At 49.4% G+C, this 13499-nt stretch overlaps 1 protein-coding gene across 1 annotated transcript; it reads right to left on the reverse strand.

Moving 5' to 3' along the window:
• Positions 1 to 7579: 7579 nt before the first annotated feature.
• On the reverse strand, positions 7580 to 13043 carry TMEM271 (transmembrane protein 271). Its single transcript, XM_036991274.2, has one exon. It carries the CDS (start codon positions 12932 to 12934, stop codon positions 11816 to 11818), a length of 1119 nt encoding a protein of 372 aa, XP_036847169.2. The 5' UTR covers positions 12935 to 13043; the 3' UTR covers positions 7580 to 11815.
• Between the last annotated feature and the right edge of the window lie 456 nt (positions 13044 to 13499).

Below are 13499 nucleotides of genomic sequence, written 5' to 3' on the forward strand. Positions count from 1 at the left end.
AATAATCACAACAAATCCAGTTAACATTCCATCATCACAGTTACTTTTTTTCTTATGAGAACTTTTAAGCTCTCAGCAACTTTTATATAACAGCATTGTTGACCATAGTCACCATGCTGTACATTATTTTATAACCGAAAATTTATAACTTTTGATAAACTTCACATACCCCCCAACCCCTGACTCTAGCAATCCCCAGTCTATTTTCTGTACCTATGAGCTCGATTTTTTGTTGTTGATTTTGTTTCAGCAGTGATTTGTCTTTTTCTGCCTTATTTCACTTAGCATGATGCCCTCCAGGTTTGTCCGTGTTTTTACGAATAGCAGGGCTTCCTTTTTTATGGCTGACTTTTTTAGGCACTCAAGTTCTTTCCGTGTCCCGGCTATTGTGAATAATGCTGCAGTGAACTTGAAGTGCATATGTCTTTGAATTAGTGTTTTTGTTTCCTTCAGATAAATACCTAGAAGTAGAACTGTTGGATCAGATGGTGGTTCTAGATTTTTAAGAAAACCATACTGTTTTCCATAGTGGTTGTACCAATTTACATTCCCACCAACAACACAAGTATTTTCTCTCTCTGCACATCCTTGTCAATACCTTTTTTATTTCTTGTCTTTTTGGTGGGAGAGTGTTTCTTAACATACAAATATTTAATATTTAACTTAGAAGTGTTTAAGTTTTTATCACTCTCTAAAATTGTTTTTCTAGTTATAGGCTATCACCCACTTAACATCAATAATCCATTCTAAAAACGCATTGTTTCATGCTAAAACACTAACTGGGGATCTATTTCCCATTATTTTAAATAGAAAACTATGAGAATGCATTCTGTACCATTTCCAAGCCTACAAACTGTTTCCTAAAATGCAATTAACACATAATGAAAGGCCTGCATGTAAGTGACACACTATCCTGTTAGCACTCAAAGTGTTCCCACATTGCTTGCTGGCCCCCAAATACTTGGTGTGGTTGTGAACAGCACTTGCTCTGTTGTTTGGGGTTTTTTCCTAGCTTCTTAAAATCGTACCTTAGAATCATTTGAAGTCTTTTTTCCTTTCTAGTATAAATATTTAAAGCTATACATGTTCCTGTAAGTTTTGTTTTCACTGCACTTACAAATTTTCGTGTGCTGCATTTTTGTTATCAGTCAGCTTGAAATATTTCCAGCTCTACCATTCGGTTAAGGCAGTTGTCGGCATCAAGGCAGGTGTTGTCACACCTGTACCCTTGCTGATTTGTCTGCCTATTCTGTCCGTTCCTGAGAGAGGATTGCTAAAATTGCCATCCACATGGATTTATGTGTTTTTAAGATCTGTTACTTTTTGCTTCATGTATTTTAAAACTCTTATTAGAAACATAAACATTGATAATCATGATATTGTCGCTTTATATTATTAAGCAATATCGCTCTTTTTATCCAGTAATACTTGTCTTGAAGACTTTTTTCTCTGATAATACTGTCATTCCAACTTTTTTATATTTAGTCATGTAACACTAATCCTTTTAATTTCAACCTACTGTGTCTTCATTTAAAGTATGGCCCTTGTAAAATCACAACTTGGGTCCAGCTTTTTTATCCAGTCTGACAATCTCTGCCATTTAATTGGAATATTTAGTTCATTTACATTTAATGTAATTATTTACAGTGTTGAATTTCAAGCTCCCATTTATACTTGATTCATTTTTTCAGTGTTGTCATTCTTCTGTTTCCCTTTCTTGCCTTCTTTGGGTTAATTTAATAATTTTTAGTATTCTGTTTTATCTTCACCAGTGTCTTTTAATTAACAGGCTTTCTTTTAGAATAGTTTTAGTCGTACAGAAAAATTCAGTGGGAAGTACAGGGACTCCTCACATTGCACTTTCCCAACATAGTTTCCTCTGTTACAAATATCTTGAATTAGTGATACATTTGTTATAATTGATGAGCCAATAATGATACCTTATTATTAGCTGAAGTCCATAGTTTACATTGTTTCACTCTTTGTCTTGCATATCCTATTGGTTCTGAGAAATGTATAATGGCAGGTATCCACCATTATATTATCAAAGAGAATAATATCCCTAAATATTAATGCCCTAAATATCCCATGTTCCCCATAAAGCCCCTGGCAACCACTGACTTTTCTGCTGTCTCCATAGTTTTTCATTTTCCAGAGTGTCATGTAGTTGGAATCATACCACATGGAGCCTTTTTAGATTGGCTTCTTTCACTTAGTAATGTGCATTAAAGTTACTCCCTATCTTTGCAGGGATTGATAGTTTATTCTTTTTAGTGCTAATATTTCATTGTCTGGAGTTACCATTTACCCACTCACTCACTAAAGGACATCTTGGTTGCTTCTAAATTTTGGTAGTTATGAATAAAACTGCTGTAAACATCTGTGACTGGCCAGTGTCACTTGACAGGAATTCAGCTCCACTCACTACCCACTGATATTCTGGGGCACAGTGCGCAGCTGTACTCAGGGACCTGAGAGAAGCAGAGGGGGTGTCCCCGATACTGACCGTGCAGAGAGGTCATGTCCACGGAGGAGAGGCCCGTGTCATAGGAGGTGAAGGCTTGGAAGGGAGGTCTGTACAGAAAGAAATCCTGGTTTACTCGGCATGTTTGAACACAATGTTTTCACTTCTGCCGAAAGTTGGGGATAACTTGGCCACAGGTTCATGGAAAACATGGCAGTTGTTAATTTCAAGGAAAATAAAGAATGTAGTTGTGGGGCCTCATCTGTGGATGGTGTTTATGATCTTAATAAAGTAGAATACTGATTTCACCCCCAAATAATGTCAAAACTCCTAGGAGGGTAGAGTAACAAAGTCATCAAGTTGGGGGTGTAAGGAAACTGATCCCCGTGTTCATTAGCAAGAAACCAGTAATCATTCAAAACAGAGACAACCAGAGTAGCAAAATAGTCATTTTTTTCCATAAATATGGAGGCATATTACCAAAAAGTGATTGCTTGTGGGGGTGGAAATACAGAAGAGGGTGAAACAATAGTACATTTGACTTTTAAACTGGACACTTTACTAGCTTGACTTAAAATCAAAATCAGTATTAGTGTAATTTACCACAGTAATAGATTAATCCAGGAAAAAAGATAACAGATAAGAAATAGATACTGATAGAACTCAATACCTATTAAATAATGCCTTTGCAGACTAAACACTGAAGGAAACTTCCTCAGTGGGCTGAAAGGTCCTGGGCATGCCCCATGCCTGACGACACCGGGCACGAGAAGACGAAGCCACTCAAGTGTGTGTGGATCTTAGCAAGAGCTCGTGGGCCACAAAACACACCAGGGTCTGGAAAGCAGAAACAAAGCCATCATTAGTCACAGATGATGCTGGAAATAGACAAAGCACTAGAACTGAGATGTTTGCAGCCCGGCCGATCAGCCGGTCGCAGCCTTAAAGCAGCCACACACAGAAAAGGTAATTGTTTCTAAAAGAAAATTGGCAATAGCCACAAAAACTAAAATGTATCTCAGGAAAATGGAATTAAAGTCATGCAGGCATTTACAGAAAAGAGTATTAAATTTTATTGGAAAACATAAAAAGACCTAAATCAGTGGAGAAAGACACCTATTCAAAGATGGAAGGACTTTATAAATTGTCAAGATGGCATTCTGCCCAAATCAACACACAGTCCAGTCTGTGTGCCGACAAGGTGCTACCTGACATGGGCGGTCTCATCTAAAATACACACTGGGACATGCCAAGAGCAGAATTTTTAAGAAGTAAGATGTGGGACATGTAAATAAACAGAAAAAAAAAATGAACAAAAAAGAAAAATTGTGTGAATATGGAATATCAGTATATGTGAAGGAAGATGTTACAAACAGGTTAAAAGGCATGGATTTGATAGATCCACTGAAATAATTGGCTTAACATGATAAAGAAAAATAACAAAAATTAGCTATACATACAACAAAGGATAAAATGATAAAGGAAAAAGATGATATAGGTAGATGAAAGGTATTTAATAGATACAGATAAGTAAACACACATACATAATAAAGGATAAAATGAGCTCTCTACCTCACATCATAAATTCCCCAATGGATAAAGATCTAAATATAAAAACAAAATTGTAAAATTTTTACAAGAAAAGCAAAAATATCTTTAAAACATTGGGATAGGGAGTATTTCTTAAGAAACAGGGAGACAAGCCATAAAGGAAAAGATTAATAAATGTGATTTAGTTTTTGGCAAATGACACCACAAAATAAATGAAGGGACAGCTCCACTCTGGGACAAGAGATGTGCCAACCCCGGGGGAGTGGGATGCAGAGCATGGGTCGCAAACTCCTAGAAATCAGTAAGTAAAAAGACAGCTACTTTGTCCTGAAGCTGGAGTGAGAAGCAGAAGGCACTGAATGTGAGAGCAATGCAATACCGTTTACCAGCAACCAAGAGAGGACAGGGTGGGGGAGGCGGAGAAGGTGCCCTGCAGGCTGCTGGGAGTTGTGACTCGTATGCATCCGCATCTCAGTACTGTCCCAGGGCGGCGCACCATGCAGCGACGGGCAGAGCAGCAATGCACACACCCGGCGCTCACTCCTGTGTGTGGGGCCTAGAGAAAGCCGTGCCTGAGAACAAGGACGCAGGCAAAGCTTTTGGTGCAGCTCTGGTTGTAAGAGTAAAGAAGAAAGTAATCTAGGCGTGCCTCAGTAGGGGAATGCTCAATGAGCTGTTTATCTGCTCGAGGGGATGTGATGTATCAGCTAGAGTAATGAGCCGGAGGTACAGGGGGGCACCACAAATAAATCTCAGAAACAACATAGTGAGTGCAAAAAGCATATGGCATAAAGATTAAATAGAGCATGACACCATTATGTAAAGTTTAAAAACATGTAAAACAATACTGTGCAATGTGCATGGACACACACTTTGGTGGAAGAAACTCAAAAAAGATCCTGGGGAATGACCCGCCATCAGTTCGAGGTGAGCAGTGGCTTAAAGGACAATGGGAAGTGCTGGCTGCTCCTGTAACACTTTACATATTTAAAAATAAGAGAGAAATGTGGTCTAAATATGAGGAATAATATTTTCAACTGTTAACAATTTAAAATTTGGGATTTTGGTTTTGATGGCAATGCAGACTGACTCAGAGATGGACCCTTGTGTGTTATATTATGTGCAATATTTTATGAACATTTTTCCTAATCAAAATAAAAGAAGCCTGCAGGGGAAACAAGCCATTCTAAATTAGACCAGTCGGCAAACCACTCCACACAGTCACTGAGCATTGGAAATGCGGCTGGTTCAAACTGATGTGTATTCTGAGTGTAAAATACACCTTGATTTCTGGATTTAGTGTGAAAAAAAGGCATGTGAGATCTCTGCCCTGCGGTTCGCTGGAGCACGAGTACAGGTGCTCCCATCAGGGCAAGAGGCGGGTGCTGGGGCGCGGGCACTCCCTGGGATTGCTGGCGCCTGGCCCAGCTGATAGTTGTTGAATGAAAAACTGAATGAGATGAGTTGAGTCAAAGCACTTGGTGAGGAGAGTGTGTAGGGCATTCAGAACAGGATTCTGGGGGTGGGCATGGAGCCATTCAGCTGAGAAGAGGGAGATGCCAAGCTGGGGAGAAAGCCCAGTTTGGGTGCTGAGGGACCCTGAAGGCAGTGAGGAGGTGGTGGTTGACTTTTAAGCACCCAGAGGTCTGGAAAGGGATAGAGATTGTCATGCGGCCCACGCTTACAGAACCCCCACAAATGCTGCTTAGGAACTGAACGTTGTTCCTGCTTTGCAGCTAGAATGAGACGGGGGTTCCAGGCCGCAGGAGAGACTGAGGTCAGGCCATGGCTCTCACACAGGCTCCATCCTGGGCATAGACGCTCATTCCTTAAGCCTCAGTATTCCCACCTGTAAACTGGTTGTTTTCAGGATAAAGGCAGGCAGGGAACCTGAAGTGCTTGGCACACAGGGCCTGGCCCTTGATGAGCCCACATGGCATATTAGCCATTGATCAGGGCCCACACCAGCAAAGACGGCAACGTGCCACCAGGTTTGCCACAGAATCCCCGAGGCTCCTGTGAAGTCCCCATAAACAGCTGCTGGATGGGCAGGTGAGGGCGTGGCCTCTGCAGCTCTGGGAGCCTCCTTTACCCAGCCTCAGAATGGGTGGAATGGGCAAGCGGTGAGGGAGGGTGGGGGTATCTGGGGAGGGACACAGGACATCTAAAAATATTTGCAAGTGAGCCAAATGTAACTTATTTTCAGGACAGCTTTCCCCTTGGGCAGTTAATGTATGAGCTTTTTTGGGAATCTGACCAATCTGTTCAGGTCCAGGAACACCTGCGGTCTGAGGGGCTCCAAGAGCTCTGTTCCCAGGGAGGGAGCGCACGTGCCCAAGGCCCTCGGTAGCTAGCCCCGCGCAGGAAGACAGGAAGGCCTCTGCAGAGAAGAATGAGCAAGCCGCGAACCTTGACCAGGCTCTGTACACAGTTCAGTGTTGTCCCCCCAAAATTCTTGTCCACCCAGAATATGACCTTATCTGAAAATAAGGTTTTTGCGGATCATACTGGATTAGAGTGTGCAATGAGAGTGTCCTCGTAAGTGGCAGAGAGGGACGCCCAGAGGGGGCCATACGGAGGCAGAGGCAGGACTAGAAAGATGAGCTTACAGAGCAAGGAATGCCAAGGACTGCCAGCAGCACAGGAAGCTGGGGACACACATGGAACGGGCCCCTGGGAGCTCCCAGGGAACCAGCCTGCTGACACCTCAACCCCAGGCTGCTGACGCCCAGAACTGTGAGAGAATAAATATTTGCTGTGTTAAGCCACCAGTTTGTGGAGCTTGGTGACAGCAGCCACAGGAAAGTAATACAAACTCCTAAAAGGTCCAGGCCACTGAGGCAGCCCAGCCCCTGAGGCAGCCCAGGCCCACACCTCCTGCCCCTGAGGCAGCCCAGGCCCACACCTCTTGCCCCATGATGTTGCCCAGGTACTTAGCGCTCCTTCCCGTCTCATCAACACAGTCCATTTTTCTTTCCCACTGCACAGCCAGGGGACCCTGGTGTTTGTCCAGAGAGTACCAGCCTCAGTGGCACAGCTGCTCATTCACGAGCCCCACTGGGAGAAGCCCTTGTCAGTTCATCTTTGGCCCCTGATGGCCACAGAGAAGGCAAAGGGTCAGGCTGGACCAAGTCCACAAGGCTTTATTTGCCTTTAGGAAAAGGGAAGTTCTTGAGTAGGGTCCCACAATCTGACCCATGTTTTAGGAAAATGTTGCACCAGGAGTAGAGATGAAGAAAGGGTCAGGCTGGTGGTTCAGGAATAGCATAAGGACTTGAGCAGGTACACAAGACCAAATACAGGGCTGGGGTGATGGGAGAAAGGCAGGCAAGGTGGGACACCCCCGGGTGCCACGGGCAGACCCAGGGCAGGCGCAGCACAGGATCGGAGCAGCCTCTGCTGACCCACTCACCTGCTCGGCCCTCCTGCCCTTGGCACATCTGGGGTGGGTCTGGCCACCCCCCGCCGCCTGGTCTGCAGAACCAGATGGGAGCCGCACAGTGCTGGGGGGTTCTGTGGGGTGCACTGTGCTTCAACACAGATTCTACTGGTCCTAGAGTGACAAGGTCTTTATTGACATTCTGTTGAGGATCAAAGGCAATAAGAAAGCAAAATAGATGAAACTCACACATATAAGTAGATTCCCCTCTGAACATGGAGATTTTAAGAAAACACTTATAATTACAGCTCTGTAATGGGAACCACCAGGCTTTCTCCTGCCACCCCAGGAAGTCCTTGGGAGAATTCAAGCTGGGCACATAATGATATATGCGTACTATTTCCTAAGTAAAATTTTCTTTTCCATCTGTTGGTGTTTTGTCCTTGTCAATCACCATGCTGAAAATTAGCAGATGGAGCAAAGAAACTGGATCATCTGGATAGTAAACCTATTGACATCAGGATGCTGTCTCTGCCTCAGAAAAAAAATAGGTGCACAGGCATATAAAGTTTCTACTTATTTTATACCACAATTCATTTTTCTTAAGGTGTCTGTCATTATTTTCTTTCATATCTTGGTGAGAAAACAATGCTTTGGGGCAATAGTCTGAGGGCACCATGGACAGTGTGACATGCATGCAGCCCTTGCTCAGAGGGGGAGCTAGGCCCAAAAGTGGCCCAAAGAGGCCAGCACTGGCCAAGCTGCTGTAGCGTGTGTGCAGCACAGACCCACCGAGAGCCTAGGGACTCAGCCGGGCCCCCACCACTCACTCAGACCCCAGTGCAGCTCCACTGTGGCTTGCTGTGCTGTACAGGCATCCCGGTGAGGGGACTCCCCACCAGGACGTGACAAAGTACACAGGCCCACGTGCTGCTCAGCATCCAAAGATAGCCCCCAAGGCATGCTTCCTACACGCATATCCTACAAGGCTGAGGCAGTGGGAGGCAGTAGTCCACAGCCCGGCCAATTACCCCAGCCAGGTTCCGCATGGACGCTTGGATGCCCCAGGCAGGGCTGCTGGCCTGGCCCTCAGGCACCACCCAGGGGGCAGTGTGTATGTACGTGTGTGTTTGCATGCATGTGAGAATGTGTGTGTGCATGTCTGTGCATGTGCACGTGAATGTCTATGTGCACACGCTCATGTGTATTTGTGTGTGCTCATGCTCATGTGCATGTATGCTTCTGTGTGCATGAATGTGTATGCATTCATGTTTGTGTGTGTGTGTGTGTAGGCTCAAGGCTTCTACCTGCACCATGTCATGAAACCAGCAGCCAGGAGTAAAAACTTCAATCACCAGCAGTTGATCTTCACCAAAAATGCCATCTGAGTTTTTTAATTAAATGATTATTTAATTAAATTTCAGTCAGAAATTTAGTTGTGTGGACCAGGTCTGTGTTGTCAGGGGCAGAGCACTCCCTCCCCCTGAGGAAAGGCGTGTGACCCGTATGATGAGACCCCAGGAGCGCCTGTTTATCGATCTTGAGAAAACACGGTTTGGTTACAACGTATGTTGTCGTAATTAAATTATCCCCTTAAAAGTAAACAGCCTTTATGTTTAAACTAACACTTACAAACTCAGCATTAGGCCATGTAAAAATGCTAAAATGCATTTAATTTAAATTTGGCATTTCACCATCTTAATGTTAATAAGCTCTTAGTCTGGCCTCCACCAAGCCAAGAATTTATTATTATTATTCTGAGAAGCAGAGTAAGACCCCTTTAAAGAAAGATCCAAAAAGTGGCATTATTTTCCAAGAAGTGTAAAGACTTAATTCTAAACAACTCAAACTTTCAAAAAGTAGAATGAACATGAATAAAAAGTGTTGCCATGAGTTGGATAAACTTCAAGGAATTTGGAGTTGTTACAAGGAAGTTAGTCCTAACCAGAAGCTCGTTGGCTTCATGATTCTCCGCTCATTTCCCTGAGTACTGATCTTTGGAGCAATTTGAGTTTAGGGATATTTAGAATTTTTTTTCCTCTAGGAAACTTTAAAAAATAAAACCCCGGTATCCCGCATCCTTTTATCAGCCTCTGTAAATTGGAGTCATCAATGTTCATGGAGTTTGCGGCATTAGCATCTTGAGTCATCTCATCTGGTTTGCTGGTCACGTGGAAGTCCCGGCAGCCTGAATGCGTGGAGTTCCTGCCCGCCCCATCCTCTTCTGCCCTCTGTTCTACCCAAGAAAAGTCTATACTTCAGAGAGGTCTTATTTTGATTTGAAAGTCTCATAAGGCATCTAACATTTAGGCCGCACAAACCGTGTAAGGTGGAATACCTCAAAAACAGGAGGGACATGGGAGGTCTGGCAGCTTACATCCGTGTACTCATGTGTCTGCCCGGTCAGCCCCTGCCCAGCAGCTTTCTACAGGAGCCCACGGTGTGCCCACCCATCAGACACCCAGTGACCTGGCCACTTGCGCTGTGAAGCTCTGGGAGGTCAGCTCCTAGCTGCCTGTGCGGCCTCTGCTCCAGGAGGGGGCAGGAGCCGCCTGGCAGGGTCTCACTGAGCTGATTTAGGCAAGTGAGGAAAATCGTCCTGACCGTCACCTCACTGTATCTTTTCACTTTAGGTGAAATAATTTCCCTTTGTTTTCTGCTTTAGGTTGGTGGCCAGTGGACTGGTCATGCAGGGGCAAGAGAGGCCAGCCTGAAAGGGCCAGAGGTGGGCCTCGCTGGGCCGTGCCCTCCCTCTGGTGGAAGCCAGAGGTCTAACATGGACCAGTATCTGAAGAGGCCCGTGGATGAGAACCCAGGAAATGCTCTTCCTCCCGCAGCACCACGGTAACAAGGAGAGGACGCAGGCCCACCCCAGCCATCAAACCCCAAGCTCCTTAGTGATTCCCCGGGCATCAGTGTGACGGGATTGCCGCCGCCACAGAGCGACTGCGAACGGTGACAGGTCTCCACATCCCTGTGTGGAGATGGGCCTCCTCTCTCCAGCAGCCTTGCTGTGGCTAGGCAGCCCGGCCAGGTCCCAGCTAGACGGGAGCCTGGGTCACCCAGGTACAAGGAAACTCTGGCTGGGACCTGAGAGGCGCCACTCCAGAGCCTGCACCTGGCAACAACTCCACCTCCACCCCTAAATCTGGCTACTGTCACCATTACGAGTGGCCCCCTATACACTATAAAGGTCTCACACATCATTTCTTCTGCTTTTCTCACCAAGCGTTCTGCGTTGTGCGTACTCCTGTCAAGAATATTGTGCATGGCCTCTGCTCCTTCTGCAAAAGGCACGCCCCCTGTAGGTCAGCGTTGGGCTCTACTGCCATCAAGTCCAGAATCAGTGGCATACCTGCCTGGCACACAGATATGGATTACCTTTCCCCAAGACTGTGAGCCTGCCCAGCTCCCAGCCAGCTCAGCAGACTAGTTCGAAACACACTTCAACATTATTTGGAATGCATTTCATATTGTGTGTGTAAGTATGCACACACATGTATGTCCTAACCCTAATCTTCACTTCAGTTAAGGCTAATTAAGGGGTATATTTTTAATGAAGTGCTACAATATTAAAAATTACCAGATTCATGAAGTAATCAACAGGAAAATAATCTTTGCCAGAAAAACGTAACTGTGATTCTCCAAAATAGGACTGGATTATTTTCATGTATTAGCCAAAAATAAGCTCAGCTTTGCAATAGCAACCCCTTCACCAGTTTCCAAACAAAGAAAGGTATGGGACTTGATATACACGCAGAAAGTTATCTTCAGAAAGAGGTTGGATTTAGTCAACCAGCTAGCAGCGTACAACTGTTTAAACTCAACAAATGACCAAATTCAACCATTTCCCCCCAAACTGATTTGTGTGCACTCTCCAACTCCAATTTGATGAATATCTCCAATAGCATAGCAATTAATTTAATAAAGTAACTCACCAATTTTAAATTGCAATAAATTTACCAAACATTTTCACTGTTTATGGAGAGCTTTACAGTAAGAAAGTATGGACAAAAGCAGGCACATCCGTGTACAAAGTGTTGCTGTTGGGGGCTCTGTCATTCCCCTCATTCCTAAGTCCCAGCTGCTTTGTCTCTGTCCTCTTGACGAGGGTCCTTCCTCCCCCATTACCCTGGTCTCACCCGGGGCCTCGGGGCGCGGCCCAGGGAACGGATTTGCCAGAGAAGTGCGGTGGGGGCGAGCCAACCCCAAAACATTTATTGTAAACTTTAAAATGGAATCCGGATACCGACAGACAGAGAAGAGAAGAAAGCCTCCGACACAAAAATGGTAACCCCAGAGGGCTGGGTGGCGGGGAGCCCTGGGGGCCGCCGGCCACACCGCCCTCGCAGGTGCACCGCCGGGCTCCCTGGCCCTGTGCTCCTCCGCCCCGCGGTCGGACAGGAGGTGCGCGCGGGGGCTCAGCAGGCCCGGCCCGGCGCCCAAGGGCGCGCCGCATCACAAGGCTGCCGGCAGCAGTAGGGGTAAGAGGCGTTGAGGTCGGGGTCCGAGGGTGCGTAACCCGGCAGCTCCACTGACGGGTGCCCCCCGCAGCACACCTCCACTCCCGCCTCGTCGAACGCGTGGAAGACGCCCACGTTGATGTAGGACACGGCGTGGTGCGCCGCAAAGTCCGCGCAGTCCCCCGGGGCGGTCAAGTCCGATTCCTCCGGGGACAGGATAGAGGCTTCGCTCGGCCGCGGCTGCAGCCGCCGGCCCCGCCGGCCCCGCCGGCCCCGCCGCGCCCGGGAGACTGGCAGCTGCGCGCGGAGCCCCGGGCCGCCGCGGGGCCGCGCCAGGGCCCGGCCTCCCCTTCTCCGGCCGCGCCGGCCGCGCCGGGCCTGCGACGACCTGTAGTTCTTGACCAGCAGGAGGCTGAGCAGGCCCAGGAGGCACTCGAGCGAGTTGAAGACGGTGGAGAGCACCAGGCCGCGCTGGTAGTCCTTGAGCTGCCGGCACTTGGCGGGCGTGGCGCTGTCCGGGGTGCTGCGGGCGCGCGGCGCGCCGGGGGCAGGGCCGGGGGCGGCGGCCGCGGGGCCGGGGGCGGCGGCCGGCGCGCGCGGGGGCAGGCAGTAGTGGGAGTACTTGCGCTCCACGAGGGACACGGTGTCGCCGTCGATCACGGCGCCCGCGAAGGCGCTGAGGACCCCGAGCATGAAGACGAGGACGCCGAGCAGGAGCAGGTTCTGGCTGTTCACCGGCCCCGAGGGTCCCCCTGCGGCCGCCTGCTCGCCCGGCGCGGCCTCCGGAGCCCCGGCCGGGGCCGCAGGGACCCCGAGCCCCGGGCCCGGCCCCGGCCCTGCGAGGGGCGCGTCCCGGGGCCCGCAGCAGAGCAGGGCGGCGCCGAGCAGCGAAAGGCCGGCGGCCAGCAGCAGCCCCGAGTAGAAGGCGCCGGCGGCCGCCCCCAGCCGGAACGGCTCCCCGCGCAGCTCCGAGCCCAGCGAGAAGCACTTGAGGCCGACGGCGGCGGCGCTGAGCGCGCAGGCGAGCAGGAGACAGGACGAGAGCGCGGCGCAGGCCCCGCGGACGCTCCACTTCATCCTCCGCGCCCGAGCCGGCCCGCACCCCGCGCGCCCGCCGCCGCCCGCCGCCGCCCCCGCCGCCTGCGCCTCCTCCCGGCGCCGCGCGGCCGGACCGCCGGCCTCCTCCTCATCCTCCCGCGTCCTCCCGATCCCGCGCCGCCGCTGCCGGAGCCCGCATCCTCCGCCTCCCGCCGCCGCCGCCGCCGCCGCCGCAGCAGCAGCCCCGCGCCGGGAACCGATGCGGCGCCGAGAACCGCAGGGCGCGCGCCCCCTCCCCAGCCCGCGGCGCCCCTCCCCGGACGCTCGGCTCCCTACACCCGTCCGCAGCCCCGCGCGCCCGGCCCTGGCGCCGCCCTCCCCCCCCTCCCCCGGCCTCCGCAGCCCCTAGGACGCCCCTCCGCAGCCTCCGCACCGGGCGGGGCCCCTCCGCCGCGCTCCTCCGCCCTCTGCCCCCGGTCCGCGCTCCCGGAGGCGTGGGGAGCGCCGCCCCCGACCCCAGGGCTCTCTCCCCTAGACCCCGAGGCCCCCCCTCCCCCAGCACCTCCCTCCTCTCGTGCCTCTACGTCTGCGATTCCCCGGCGTC

Source organism: Manis javanica, chromosome 5 (genome assembly GCF_040802235.1).
Source record: "Manis javanica isolate MJ-LG chromosome 5, MJ_LKY, whole genome shotgun sequence".
In the NCBI taxonomy this organism is placed as follows: Eukaryota; Metazoa; Chordata; class Mammalia; order Pholidota; family Manidae; genus Manis; species Manis javanica.

Coding starts and splice junctions, on each gene's coding strand:
- TMEM271 (XM_036991274.2), bottom strand. CDS start 12,934: ATGAAGTGGAGCGTCCGCGGGGCCTGCGCCGCGCTCTCGTCCTGTCTC.